The 12,606-nt window shown below is 38.3% G+C and overlaps 1 protein-coding gene and 2 long non-coding RNA genes across 4 annotated transcripts; 1 reads left to right on the top strand and 2 right to left on the bottom strand.

Annotated features, from left to right (window-relative positions):
• Window positions 1-3,483: 3,483 nt before the first annotated feature.
• Window positions 3,484-4,966, bottom strand: LOC136263189 (uncharacterized). 2 transcript variants are annotated; one of them, XM_066057698.1, is made up of 8 exons: window positions 4,744-4,966; window positions 4,552-4,696; window positions 4,392-4,505; window positions 4,310-4,345; window positions 4,009-4,258; window positions 3,900-3,961; window positions 3,815-3,850; window positions 3,484-3,762 (listed from the first exon to the last, which is right to left on the bottom strand). In XM_066057698.1, the coding sequence occupies exons 1-3, from the start codon at window positions 4,831-4,833 to the stop codon at window positions 4,432-4,434; spliced, it is 309 nt and encodes a 102-aa protein (XP_065913770.1). In that variant the 5' UTR covers window positions 4,834-4,966; the 3' UTR covers window positions 3,484-3,762; window positions 3,815-3,850; window positions 3,900-3,961; window positions 4,009-4,258; window positions 4,310-4,345; window positions 4,392-4,431. The 2 variants fall into 2 exon arrangements, with proteins under 2 accessions (XP_065913770.1, XP_065913771.1); XM_066057699.1 differs by lacking the exons at window positions 3,484-3,762; window positions 3,815-3,850; window positions 3,900-3,961; window positions 4,009-4,258 and adding an exon at window positions 3,786-3,801 and having other exon boundaries at window positions 4,306-4,345.
• LOC136263191 (uncharacterized) lies at window positions 4,463-9,615 on the top strand. The gene is made up of 3 exons (XR_010704491.1): window positions 4,463-5,041; window positions 5,091-5,181; window positions 9,250-9,615. It is a non-coding gene; the product is annotated as an uncharacterized lncRNA (long non-coding RNA).
• On the bottom strand, window positions 9,512-12,563 carry LOC136263190 (uncharacterized). Its single transcript, XR_010704490.1, has 3 exons — window positions 12,381-12,563; window positions 9,741-9,887; window positions 9,512-9,689 (listed from the first exon to the last, which is right to left on the bottom strand). It is a non-coding gene; the product is annotated as an uncharacterized lncRNA (long non-coding RNA).
• Window positions 12,564-12,606: the final 43 nt, after the last annotated feature.

Below are 12,606 nucleotides of genomic sequence, written 5' to 3' on the forward strand. Positions count from 1 at the left end.
TTATTATTTAAGTAGCATTTACTAACTGGACTTTCTTACAAAACATGAACAAATTAACCTTACTCACAAAACCAACAGTGTATAAAATGATTGTTACATAGTATTATAAAGTTACTTGAATTGGTATTGTATCTTTGCATACTTGAACCATACAAACAGCATGCAGTGATTACAAAGCACTCCTGAGTGGTGTTCAGGTATCTTCACTGGTGGCAAAAGCTATGTTATCAGTTTTGCTTTTTGCTTGTATTTGTCTCCATCCATGCATGTGTGCTTGAGTTAATTTACATGAGTATATGTATATGCATGGGCACGAAATGAATATGCATGTAACAGATTTAGTGTGCAAGTACTTGTATCTCCCAATAAGCCTCTCACATATCATGTCATTGTAAACACCACTTTCATCAGGTTACAGTCATTAAAGCCTCATAGTTTTTTGACACATTCAATTAGTCCCCTTCCTACGTGTTTACAACTTCATTTACAGCCCACATGTGTGTACATTCCTTAACCTGTGATTGACAGCAGGGATCAGTGTGGTACATGTATCACTGAAGAACTAAATGTATATATGCATGCATTCCTATTGGTAGGAAAACCATTTTATTGTTTCCATATGTATGTGTATCAGTGTGTGAGTTTGTGTGGCACTACGTAAATTAACTGCTTAGCTGCTGCCATTGTTTCCTTGAGCAGTGGCTCCCTTGTATAACTCATGATCTATTATTGGTCCCAACTTTAAACTCATAGTGGTGAATGCCGGATGGGTATTAGAGCAACATGTAAAATTGTAAATCATAAATAAAAGAATACATATTTTTAAAATTAAGATCAAAGGAAATAGCTACATATTTGTAGTTTGACCTTTTCCTTTGAGCAATTGAAGGGGTCAGTGGAAAAAGGGGACATGTGCCGTTTTAGATTTTTTCATCTCTTAAAAATGAAATGGATCATTTAAGGCATGTGAATAATGTTGATAATAAGTACTCAAAATTTATTTCTTTGAAAAATTATAACAACTCAATTATGGTCCAAATGCTATTTAATGCCCACCACATGGTCACCTTATGTTTCAAATGGCACTTGTTCCCTTTTGCCGCTGATCCCTTCAATTATAAAACATTATAATCAGAATTTAATAATAAGGATTTCAAAAATCTAAACCAGAAGTGTCTGTGTCAATCACAATTAAGCAACTTTATGGCCATTTTAGTGAAGAAGTGTAAGCAAGATGAAATTTTCAACAAAACTTAGAGTGGTCATAACTTAAAGGGAGACCAATGAAATGAGTCAAATTTTGGTGTGGAAAGTTTCTTGATAGGGTCCATGTTTGTGCCAAATTTCATGAAAATCGAAAGGAGTCCGGATGATTTGGCATGAAATGACTCTATTGTAATTCTGTCTTTGGGCACACCTGGGTCCAGCTACCGCAATTCGCTTTATTTTCGTGTAAAAAATTTTCGTGTAAAAATGTTTTCGTATGATTTACGCGAATGACTGTTTTATTAGAGTAGTTTGATCTTATACAAAAAAAATTCGTATAAGAAATTTTCGTACAAGTAGCTACTTGCATACGAAAATTCGCAAATTACGGTATGCTGTCTGCCCAGTAATATTAAATAATGAATAAGTAAATAAATAGCTAGCTAGATGTGTTTGTAAGAAACTAAGAACTGATTTCTGCTGTCGTATGTAGATTTACCAGATATTCTAAAGGCAATGAAAGAAATCAATAACTGAGATACTGCACAACAGCGTTGAAACCGGGTCACTACTGCTGACCCGGATGACCCACTGACCCGGAGAGCAATCCGGGTCAGACCCGGATTAATTAAAGCCGAGGCGTGCGCTAAGAGCTATGTTTGGGTAGTCTCGAGCGAGCGAGCGAGACCACGTTTTGAGCGTTCGATTAACGTGTTGAGTAAACGAGTACTAAGCCAGTAAATTTATAATTTAAAATCAGTCAGTGGGTTTGGTTCCAAGTAGCCATTGTGAGTTAACAGACAGCAATTGGGTGTCCCTGATATAAAGTGGGTGTGGCTCACAAAAGTACTTGTCCTGCTGCAAGACTAGACTATATAAGCTTACAACTCGTACAACAACAATCGATTAGTGGGCGTAGCTCCACGTAAGCTTGGCAACGGATACGGCTTCGTGCACTAAAATGCATGGTCGTGGCTTTTAGAGTTGCGCGACTAGCGTTAATAAGTTTCCATGTCGTTAAACTAAACAATTTCGCTTCTCGCGTGATCCAATCCGGGCCAGACCCGTATAATCTCTCAGACCCGGATGACCCGGACAAAATGTGAACCGGATGACCCGACCCGGTTTTAACGCTGCTGTACAAGACTTCACCTTTGACCTTTCCTGTTTGCTTACAATAAAACTGACTTCACTGGTTAATATGCCTACACATTGTTGCTTCATTTCTTTCTTTTCCTTAAATATTAGCTAATGTTTCCTTAACTTTAATGACTTAATTACACCATCATGACTCTACTCTGTACACAATTGCCACCTATACATGCATCTATATTACGTAATATAAATATACATCATAGTGTTTATCATACAGTACTGTATATCTGGAGAATATTGAGTAGAAACCAGCCTCACAATGCCTTGGCATTATTGTTTAGGTATTATCAAGCCCAAAAGTGCCTTCAGTGGGATGCAAAATGCTTCCACTACATACTTCTCAATTGACATGAAATCGACAGTACATACAGATTTTCCATAGTAACTGGATTGATTATAGGAGCACTTTTCCTCATGCTGTTCTTTTTTATAATATTTTTATTGGGTTGGACCATTCTATAAGCCATAATGAAAGGTATCAATAACTGATTGTGAGATACTGTACTTCACATTTCCTTGTTCACTTACAATAATCAACCTTGCCATTGGGAGTTTCTGTTACCAGATAGATCACATTTCACAATCCTAGTTAAACTATCTTAAATCATTTCCTTAATTCCTTATTGAATTACAGTGACTCAGTAGGGAATTAAGGAAATGATTTAAGAAATGTGATCTATCTGGTAATGGAAACTCCCAATGGCTTCTGTGTAGACATACATTAACCATTTTTAAGGTTGATTATTGCAAGTAAAAAAGCATAACAGATGTTGGCCTCATGGGACTTCTTGCGCAAACGAGTATGTGAAAGTTATTGTTTTAGGTACTGTATAATTTCATGCTGCAGATCCAATTGATATTTTATCCCATTGACTGATTAACAGAGGAATCTAAGTGAATGACTACAGATGTGTAGGTGGCAGTTGATGTGTACTGAGCAGTATAATGGTGTTACACCATACACTGTTAAAACAGTCATGTGCATATCACGAGTTTTTTCATGTGGGATATTTGCCACAGATAGCACACAATTTTTCATGTGGTATGCACACATTGTTTGCTTGTATTTCACACATAAAGATTTTGGTGAGGCAAACATGCTTTTCTCGTTCGTTTTACGCATTTTCTCTGTTTCCCACAATTAATTTTTTCTTTAAATGTTTACAAAATACACAAATACAATATAATGTGTATACAATTCTGTATGCTGTAGGTGTCCAGATGTCAAGAATTCGGACATTCTCATCAGGTAACCCGAGACATTCTCACCAGAGGACGACCTTAGATGTTCTTTTCAGATGACCCGACCAGACATTAAGATGATCCCAGAAGTTTTACCAGAAGACAACTGCCAAACATTCAATACTGATGCTGCTACACCACTGCATGGTCATTTTTGATCTAAAAGTATAATATTGAATATCAGTTGTCACAATGAAATACTTTTGCGTACCATTTAATCCACAGGAGAATTGTCCTCGAGTCATACCTACAGTTAAAAGGTGTAAACTAATGTGGTTGTGTATACTAGCAATTACCTTGTATAAAGTATGTGTGTCAGTGGCACTGGCATTTAATTCTGTTCATAGTTCCGCTTTACCTAATGAAAGTTATCAATCACTGTATCACAATTTTGATTCATCGTACCATAATCATTCTTGAGCAACATCTGTAGAATCTGCGCAGTAGCTGTAGGTAGATAACGTAAGCAGTTACGTGACACTGCAGTTTTCAGTAGACAACTTTGGGCATTCTCATCATGATCCCAGACTTTCTCACTTGATGATCCAAGGAATTCTCACCAGAGGACGATCTTAGATGTACTTGTCAGATGAGCCGACCAGATGTTAAGATGATCCCAGACATTTAACATCGATGCTGCATGGTCATTTTTGATCTAAAAGAACAACATTGAACGGAGTTGTCACAATGAAATACTTTTGCGTACCACTTAATCCACAGGAGAACTGTCCTTCAGATATACCTATAGATCAAGGTATAAACTGATGTGGTTGGGCACACACGATTACCTTGCATCAAGCACTTGTGTCCATCTGTGCTATTCTGTGGTTAATAGTAACTATCCAAGACACCACACAGTTCCAATGACATCAAGTCATTACATTGTAGAATCTTCCCAGTAGCTGTAGGTATGATGTAAGCAGTTATGTGAACTGAAGTTTTCAGTACCTCTAATACTTTTCTCAGCAGACGTATTTCTCAAATCTCTAGAGGCCTGTAAACTAGGATTGGCTGCACTAGCACTGTCCATAATATCTCGCAAATTCGCTCGACGGTTCTTTCCGGCCGATTCGGGACTAAATTGTGACCACAACTGCAATGAAAATATATTAAACACGTTAAGAAAGCTGTTCTACTTACGGGTTGAAGACTGGCTTGAAGTGGCTTCTTCATTTTCGCCACAAACCGTCCACTAACCAAGGCGCCGTCGCTATAAATCCGAATAAACATGGCGCCACTTTCATTGGTGAATTCTACCCCTCTCTATGTTCGCGAAAGGAAGAGCGAAAGAAAGCTGCCACTTTCGTCAAAACCACCGCCAAAATCCATCACCAAGGTAACAACAAAAATTTTGTCGACTTTCAATGTGTATTAATTATATGAGCGACAAGCGGCTGATGCTGGGAACGGTGCAGAGTTGTTCCATTATTATATTAAAGTAAGATGTCATACTAGCAATTGCACTATTTTAGTGTCATTGTATGTAGTCACGTTGCGCAGTGACGCTCGCAGTGACGATGAACATCACTACACTGATTGCACGTGACAGCACGTGTCGAAATGTGACATGTTGGCTCGGTGAGTTACAGTTTGTTAGTTAGGGCATAGATACTGGAGAGTAGTATCTATGACTATGGTTATCACCACTGCCAGTTCACTTAAGGACTCTGCCCAGTCTAAGGAACTGTTGTATGTGGTAGTGAGTCATTAGTGCAATGCATGTATGGTATTGGCCTGCAGAACGAAGGGGTTGGCTTTTTTCAGTGCTTGTTCTGTTTTACTTTAGGATACTAAACTCATAGATTTTTTGCTTAGGTTTCCTGGGCTAGTGGTAAGCACCTCATACAGGTTCTGCCTTCTGTACAAACCCTCCAGTGCCCAACTGGAATAATAATAAGTGCTGTTGGTTTCCTATCCACTGCCTGCACACTCTGCACTAAATGTCCTTTTTTGGTTTACCTGTACTGGTTCACTTGTAAGGGTGTCAGTGTATTTTTTATGCAGTTTGCTATTGTTGTGTCCACACAAATAAGTGGCTTGGAATGCTATGAATGTTATAATAAAATAATCGATCGAACCTGACCAAATGTAGATATACCTGAGAACGGGATGGGGAGCAGAATTTATTTGGAGTAGATCAAGCTTGACTCGGGCCAATTTTATTTTCAAGGGGCCATCTACCTGGCTGGGACCTGCATGGTGTTAGCTGGGGCCTAGGGGAACCATAGATAGTAAACTCGTTTACTGCTTTGGGACCCAGCTTACTCATTGGTCTCACAAGGCCCAACCACTAGCTGGCCATCTCCAATAGTGGATCGATGGGGAATTTTGGGGCAAATTCTGCCGCCCCTCCCTTTGTGGAGGAGCCGTACTTCTTTTGATTGAAATACTAAACCTTAATTTATCAGGCCACAATCAATTTGTGTAACTCCTAAAAACAAAAGGAAAAGCAACTGTCAAACTTTCACCATAGATAATAGACACCCCTACCTGGATTGGAAGCACCCATATAGTGCCCATACAAAACTACTGTTCTATCCGCGTTTAGCGCCTGAAGTTTTCAAACACTCTTTTTCATTCGAAGATTCTGTTTTACTGTCTGGATACAGCTCGGTTGCTTTAACTAGTAAGTGTAGTAGATTGTTTCTTGGGTGGCGATTGGCCTACTACTGGTATAGGCGCTTTCCGTATAAAAAGTATTTGAACATGTTTGTGAAAATGGCGGGGTGAACAAGTTTAGGTTAAGGCTGATGCTTATTACTAACTAATGCTACGTGTACTGGTATGTGTTTCATGGTATATTCGCTCCAGTTTAGTCAAGTATCACCTTTCGCGCTTGTCAAACTTCTAGCTAATACACATCAGTACACCCACTATGAATAGGCCAAACCTTATATTCCATAGCGGTAGGTTTACTACTCACCAGTAAGCAAAACATGTTCTTATAAAATATACTCCCGGTACTGTGTACAGTATAAGGGGCGCGAAGCGTGGATAGATTAGGTGGCGCTTAGAAGTTTCCAATCCAGTATGGGGTGTCTATTATCTATGCTTTCACCCAGCACCTTTGTGCATAGTAAGCACCTCTAAAAATAATTACCATGTTGGAGTTTAAGACATTCTAGCCATTAAAACAGCTTTTAACACTTCACAAAGCCAATACTACAGTAGGTGTATGAGGTGATTATTTGCTGCTTTAAAAATACAAGATAATCTACTATCCTCAATTACCTACAGTTTGTGCCCCTCCCATTGCCAGCTCCTGGTCTGATCTCTGTCAAAAGAATTTGACGAATTGGTTTAATTCTTCAAATTTAAATTTGTCAAATGTTTATAAGCGCCCTTAAAAGTACAGGTTTTGCCTACAATTTCTTGATTTTCGTCAACATTTTATTCGTCAAATCTGCTGAAGTCTGAATTCGTCAAATAGTTCTTACGTCAAAATTTCCTTGCGTACGGTATTTGACTAAAATGCAGCACAAAGTGCAAACTGAATGGATTAATGCAAATTTAGTCACATACCATATAAGGTTACCACTTACAATTATTAGTAACAATAACACTTACCTGGATGCAGTAAAGTAAGTGGATGCAGTAAAGTAAGTCAATAAGCAATACAGCTAGTTCCAGTTAGTACAATAGGCATTAAATAGAGTGTGTACATGTGTAATGACTAATCTAGTGAAATTATATTTGATGCAGGCAGGGATGAGAAACTGGTATGTCAATTGGAGTGGCCTTATAAGGTGTTCAATTCCTACGCTATACGTGAATTATTCAAAATCTGTAAAAGTGGCTGTAAATAAAAATTTCAAAAAATAATTTACAATGTGAATTCAGACACACAAGTGTTGTATACTCAACATTGATCTGAAATCTGCTTGTACAGATGCACACCATGAAATGCAGAGTTTGTGATACGTACATACAATTTCATTGTGCATGAAAACATTGAATAAAAACCAGCTGCATACGTAATTTCTGCAGAGATACATGGAAAGTTGTATTTTTTTGTCCACCGTGACAAACTACAGTGTATGAATTATTGTCTTGTTTATTTGTAATTGGTTTTTTTGTATCAGGGGTGGATCCAGACTTTTTAAAAGGGGGGAGGGGTTCTAGTCTGGAATTGCAACTTCAGCTTAGCTGTAAGTCGAAAACAAAAAAAGGTCATCACCTGCTGGCAATAGCTGCCACTCACCATACTATAGATGCCTTCACCAACTATACTTCCTTATTTAATACTGTATACATAGCTTAATACACTGCTCCTCTTAAGAATACTGTGACTGCTCTATTAGAGTGTCTCAAGTAAGAGAAGCTTTCAAAAGGGGGGCTCCATGGAACCCTTTGAACCCCCTGGATCCGCCCCTGTGCATTGCTGTAGTATGTAAACTACAACTGTGTATATGCATACACGCTCAAACTACATACACAGTACGTAATCACCCATATTTATTTGTGTGCTCTATTAGAAACACACAGCATCCAAGTTTACATGTAAAAGATGGTCTGTACATAGTCAGTCAGTGTAAAGTGGCTACTGTCAAGTATTAGCCCACTGTGTTGACATAAGCCACAGACAAAAGCACCATGACAAACTGTAGGTCATAGCATAGTGCTAAATGTGATCAAATACTTGAATATGTAACATGTTTCATCTGTAGGTTACTTGTTAAATCATCCACTTATACAATAGCTAGACACCAAGACCAAGGGAACTAAGCGATTTAGTAACCCTGATGGCCCGAGGCTATAGCGTCCCGACCGCAGCAAGGGCACTACTAAGGGCCAGAGGGGTTACTAAATCACTTAGTTCCTGTTGGTCATGGTGTTTAACTTATTTAGACTATGGTTTAAAGTACGTACCTTTATAGCCAGAGCATGAGTGTGGGGTGAAAGAGCAATGGAGAACAGCGGAACGGTTTCTTCTTACAGTGCCCACAACAATAATTATTCAAACGGTTACCAGAGTAACAACAGAACTACAGTAGATACGCTGCTTAGTTTACTATTTGTCCAGAATTATTCACAGAACATGGAGAAGAAGAGTATTACAGTATTATCAAGTACTCCAGTGTGCCTTTTATGTTATAATTATTTATCATGTACCAAATTGCTTGAGGGTGGGTTACTAAGTGAACATGTGTAGGTGACTAAGTGATTTAGTAAACCTGTAAATGAGCCATACCAACACTGACAATTGTTTGTGGCTGTGGAATAAAAGCAGGGATTAATGGCGAATTGGTGACCGCCTAGTATTGTCATTTTGAAACACTGGTTTCCTCATAACAGTTTTGTCTTTCTTTGCACCATTGCAAAGTATAAACACAGTAGAATTCAGAAATATATTGAACCTCATAGAACCTCTTCATCAATATTTTGTACAGGTACCATTCACTCACATGAAATTTCAAGCGAGTGTATAACGTAATGTATATTGGGTTTGTCCTATCACTTCTGGTTGGGTTCATTATGGAACTTTGGTTTTGTGGTGATGAATTTTACTTATCCTGCCTTTGTAGGCTGAAGGTATTAGTAGGCTAAGTTTCTGGTAAATTTTTGTTCGAAAGAGTAACCTACATAGTACATACAGGATTATGTCTGGTGTATTTAGTAATTAGTTTATAACAATCTCTGTTGCAGGTGGCACTAGTATGAGAGGAATTATCTAGAGCTTCAGTTGACGTCTCAACATCTGTAGACTGGATGGTGGTTTTAGATGGAAATCTCTTTAAAGGACTCTCCATGTAAAGGACACTGTATAAGGAAGGTTTTCTGTAGACCTCTACCAATACAAATGTACCTCCGAGAAAGAACAATCTTATACCAGTAAAGTTTTATAAAGTCCCAAAGTGTTCATTAAATAGGGTTTCACTGTATGTATAATATATCAAGAAACACTATCCATAGTATATGCCTAATGGTGGCACAAGTTGTAATCAGTTTTCATACAAATCAATGTACAGCATGTTTACAAATATTGCAGAATACAATTAACAAAGTGAAAAATCTCACTCAAGTATTTTTACTTGTGCTATGGTGGCACTGTAGCGACAATTCTTGCTTCCTGAGGGTTTGCATGCCTGTAAAGAACACAAATTACACTAGACTTCTTTTCATACTTACATACGTACCACACTGTCAATGCTAAAGTCACCAAAATCTCACAAATGATAGCTGAGTGACCAGCGAGGTCCAGGTGTGCCAAATAATGTCCTCCAAGTCTGGCTACAGTGATGATTATTTATCCAGTGCCCAATGCATCCATTGCCACAGAAATTCTGGAGATATATTTGAGTGACATAAACACTGACGGTATTAAACTACTGTACTAAGGACTACGGCAATACTTGTAGTAATTTACACACACTTTACAACTGGGATACCTATATACATAGTTCACTGATGATTGGGACACCAGTAGTTCATGGTTTTATTTGTAATAGTTTTAGAGTACACAGATTTAAAACTCTGAAATCCAGACACTCTACTCATTGTATGGTACTTTACAAAATAAAGTTTTGGAAAGTATTGCTAGCAGTTCATGAGTCTTTACAGGCAGTTCATAAACCATCGCGAACAATTCACAAAGCTTAATGAACACAATTGGATACAGTCCGTTTGTCAACAATTTGGGAAGCTTCGCAAATTTGGTGGAATTTTTTTTACATAGTACCGTAGTAATGTATACACATTCAGGCTCCTGAAATTAGGACACATCAAAAATCAGGACACTTGTCTTGGTATCATTTGTATTAGTGTGTTTGACCCCTGAAACCAGAGCACCTCACTAACAAGGACACCTTGATAATCAGGGCACTTGTCAATAGTCAGATTGTGTGCTATACATGTAGGCCCCTCCCTTTGTTATCCAACAGAACTTTCCTGTGTGGTGTGTCTGCATCAGTGGCTTCAAAAATGTCAGCCTGATCTTTGTGCAAAGTGCTATTCAACTTCAACATGCTTGGCAGCTATACTAGAAGAACACAGTATGAATCACTTGTCTATGGTCCCAGTTGTACGCACTCCTGAAATCCCACTAAATTGAGACACTTGAGTGAAACAGTATTATGCCGTGAGAGTGATACCATCACTTTTATTTCTTTATACCAAAACTACAAAGCAGATACAAAATACATTACCTTTAAACGTATTAGAACCAGCCAAGAACAAAAAGACGGCTCACTCTGACCACTGATTACTGCCCCTATGATGGGCATCACCATGTATTCTTTGGTACTAGGCTAATGTACATAAACTAACCCAGACTTGTAACTGGCTGCAGTACAAATCAGTTTTGGCTAGTAGGACTTGAAACTGGATTTTTCTGTGCATCAGAGTAGTGTGGAGCCATACGTACTAAAATACGTTTAAAGATCTGAAGCAATTATACAGTATTCAAGTGTTCTGCAACATATAATCAAGTGCTCATGAATACTACTATATGTACACTGGCCATGTAAGTGGTCTTAACAATCATTAATAAGCTCCACAGCTACATCATGCAAGCAATCAGAAAATAGATCACATAGGGTGTACATGCACAACACAATCACACACATGCATCATAGACATACGACTCTTAATAGGGATTAGAAACAACACCATGTGCCTTAACATTTCTCTTTACTGTAGACTATCAGTGTAGGTTTTAATTAGTAGAATACAAAAGTTCTCTACGGTTGAGCGATACAAGTTGCTTTGGTGGAAGTCACTGACTCCTTTCCCACAAAAGAAACTCGTCATATCGTGCCGTTTCAGTATTGCTTCTACACCAAGGTACGTTTCTGTTCCTGTAGTAGCTGTATACACCTTCTGGTATTGACGATACATGGCTTTTAAAAACCTCTTTGGTCATTAGAATGTAAGCCACACCTCTAGTTTAAACGTTGTGTATTTCCTTGGCTAGGTGTTGTTGTACCGTCGTGTTTCTGTACTCCTAACTCTACACAGCTGCTGTCTAGTGTAACTGTTTGTCTTTCAAGCTTTAATCTAATGCCAAAGCTGTGGAACAAATTATGTACCACACTTCACTCGTAGGTTCTAAATCACTCTCACTAAACCTTTAAAACTTCATTAGGGGACAATTAAATTAGTATACGATACAAATTATGGAAACCACTGGTAACATTCGAAACAAGCCTATTTCTGGCTCGTAACACTGTTTTCAATCCATATTAGGAGTTGTACATCTATGTATGCATGCGCATTACAAACTCACACTACACACACACACACACACACACACAAAAGCAAGTGCAGTCACACCTACTCAGTAAACCAACACCTGTGTCATGAGGGAGGAACACAGGTAAATCCTCCTAGAGCAGGATACTCTTGGTATGAGTCTGATTTAAATTTCTACCCTTGGGTTACAAATCTCCAACCACTACCTGACCTAGCTTGGGGTCGGTGGGTGTGACATTGATAGGTACACAGCAACTAGTACCCAGCCCACACAGTTTCATGATTGTGTAACAATTTAGTAGGCTACACACTTCACAGATAAAGAAAACAACAACTAGTTCTACCAGCAGTTATTCTAAATAATGACCTTCTTCAAAAATGCCTAACAAATATTGATCTTTTCTATCCTAACATAGATAATATACAACAGGCATTGTGTTTATGGTATTTAATAATGGCAAGGCACTTTTTATCTACAAGCATTTAAAATAAGATTAACTTAGTTGAAGATGCATTCACGTATAACAATGCGCAAACCTACTAAACAACCAAAATTGATAGGATGCACCTAGTTTAGTACAGAATACCTTTGGGAATCAGTTAAAACGCCTTCAGCTCTGACGACGCTGTCACCTCCTTTCTCCAACAATAAAGGCGCGTGCTAATCACAAGCAGTATGTAATTAGCACATAAACATCGCGTTAGCAGTACACAACTGCAGGTGGCGTGAATCCCACAAACTTCATGCGACAAGTGTTCGTGTGCTACTTACATGACGAGCATGTGCTATGAACATCACTGTTTTAACAGTGT

Source organism: Dysidea avara, chromosome 8, assembly GCF_963678975.1.
Source record: "Dysidea avara chromosome 8, odDysAvar1.4, whole genome shotgun sequence".
NCBI lineage: Eukaryota > Metazoa > Porifera > Demospongiae > Dictyoceratida > Dysideidae > Dysidea > Dysidea avara.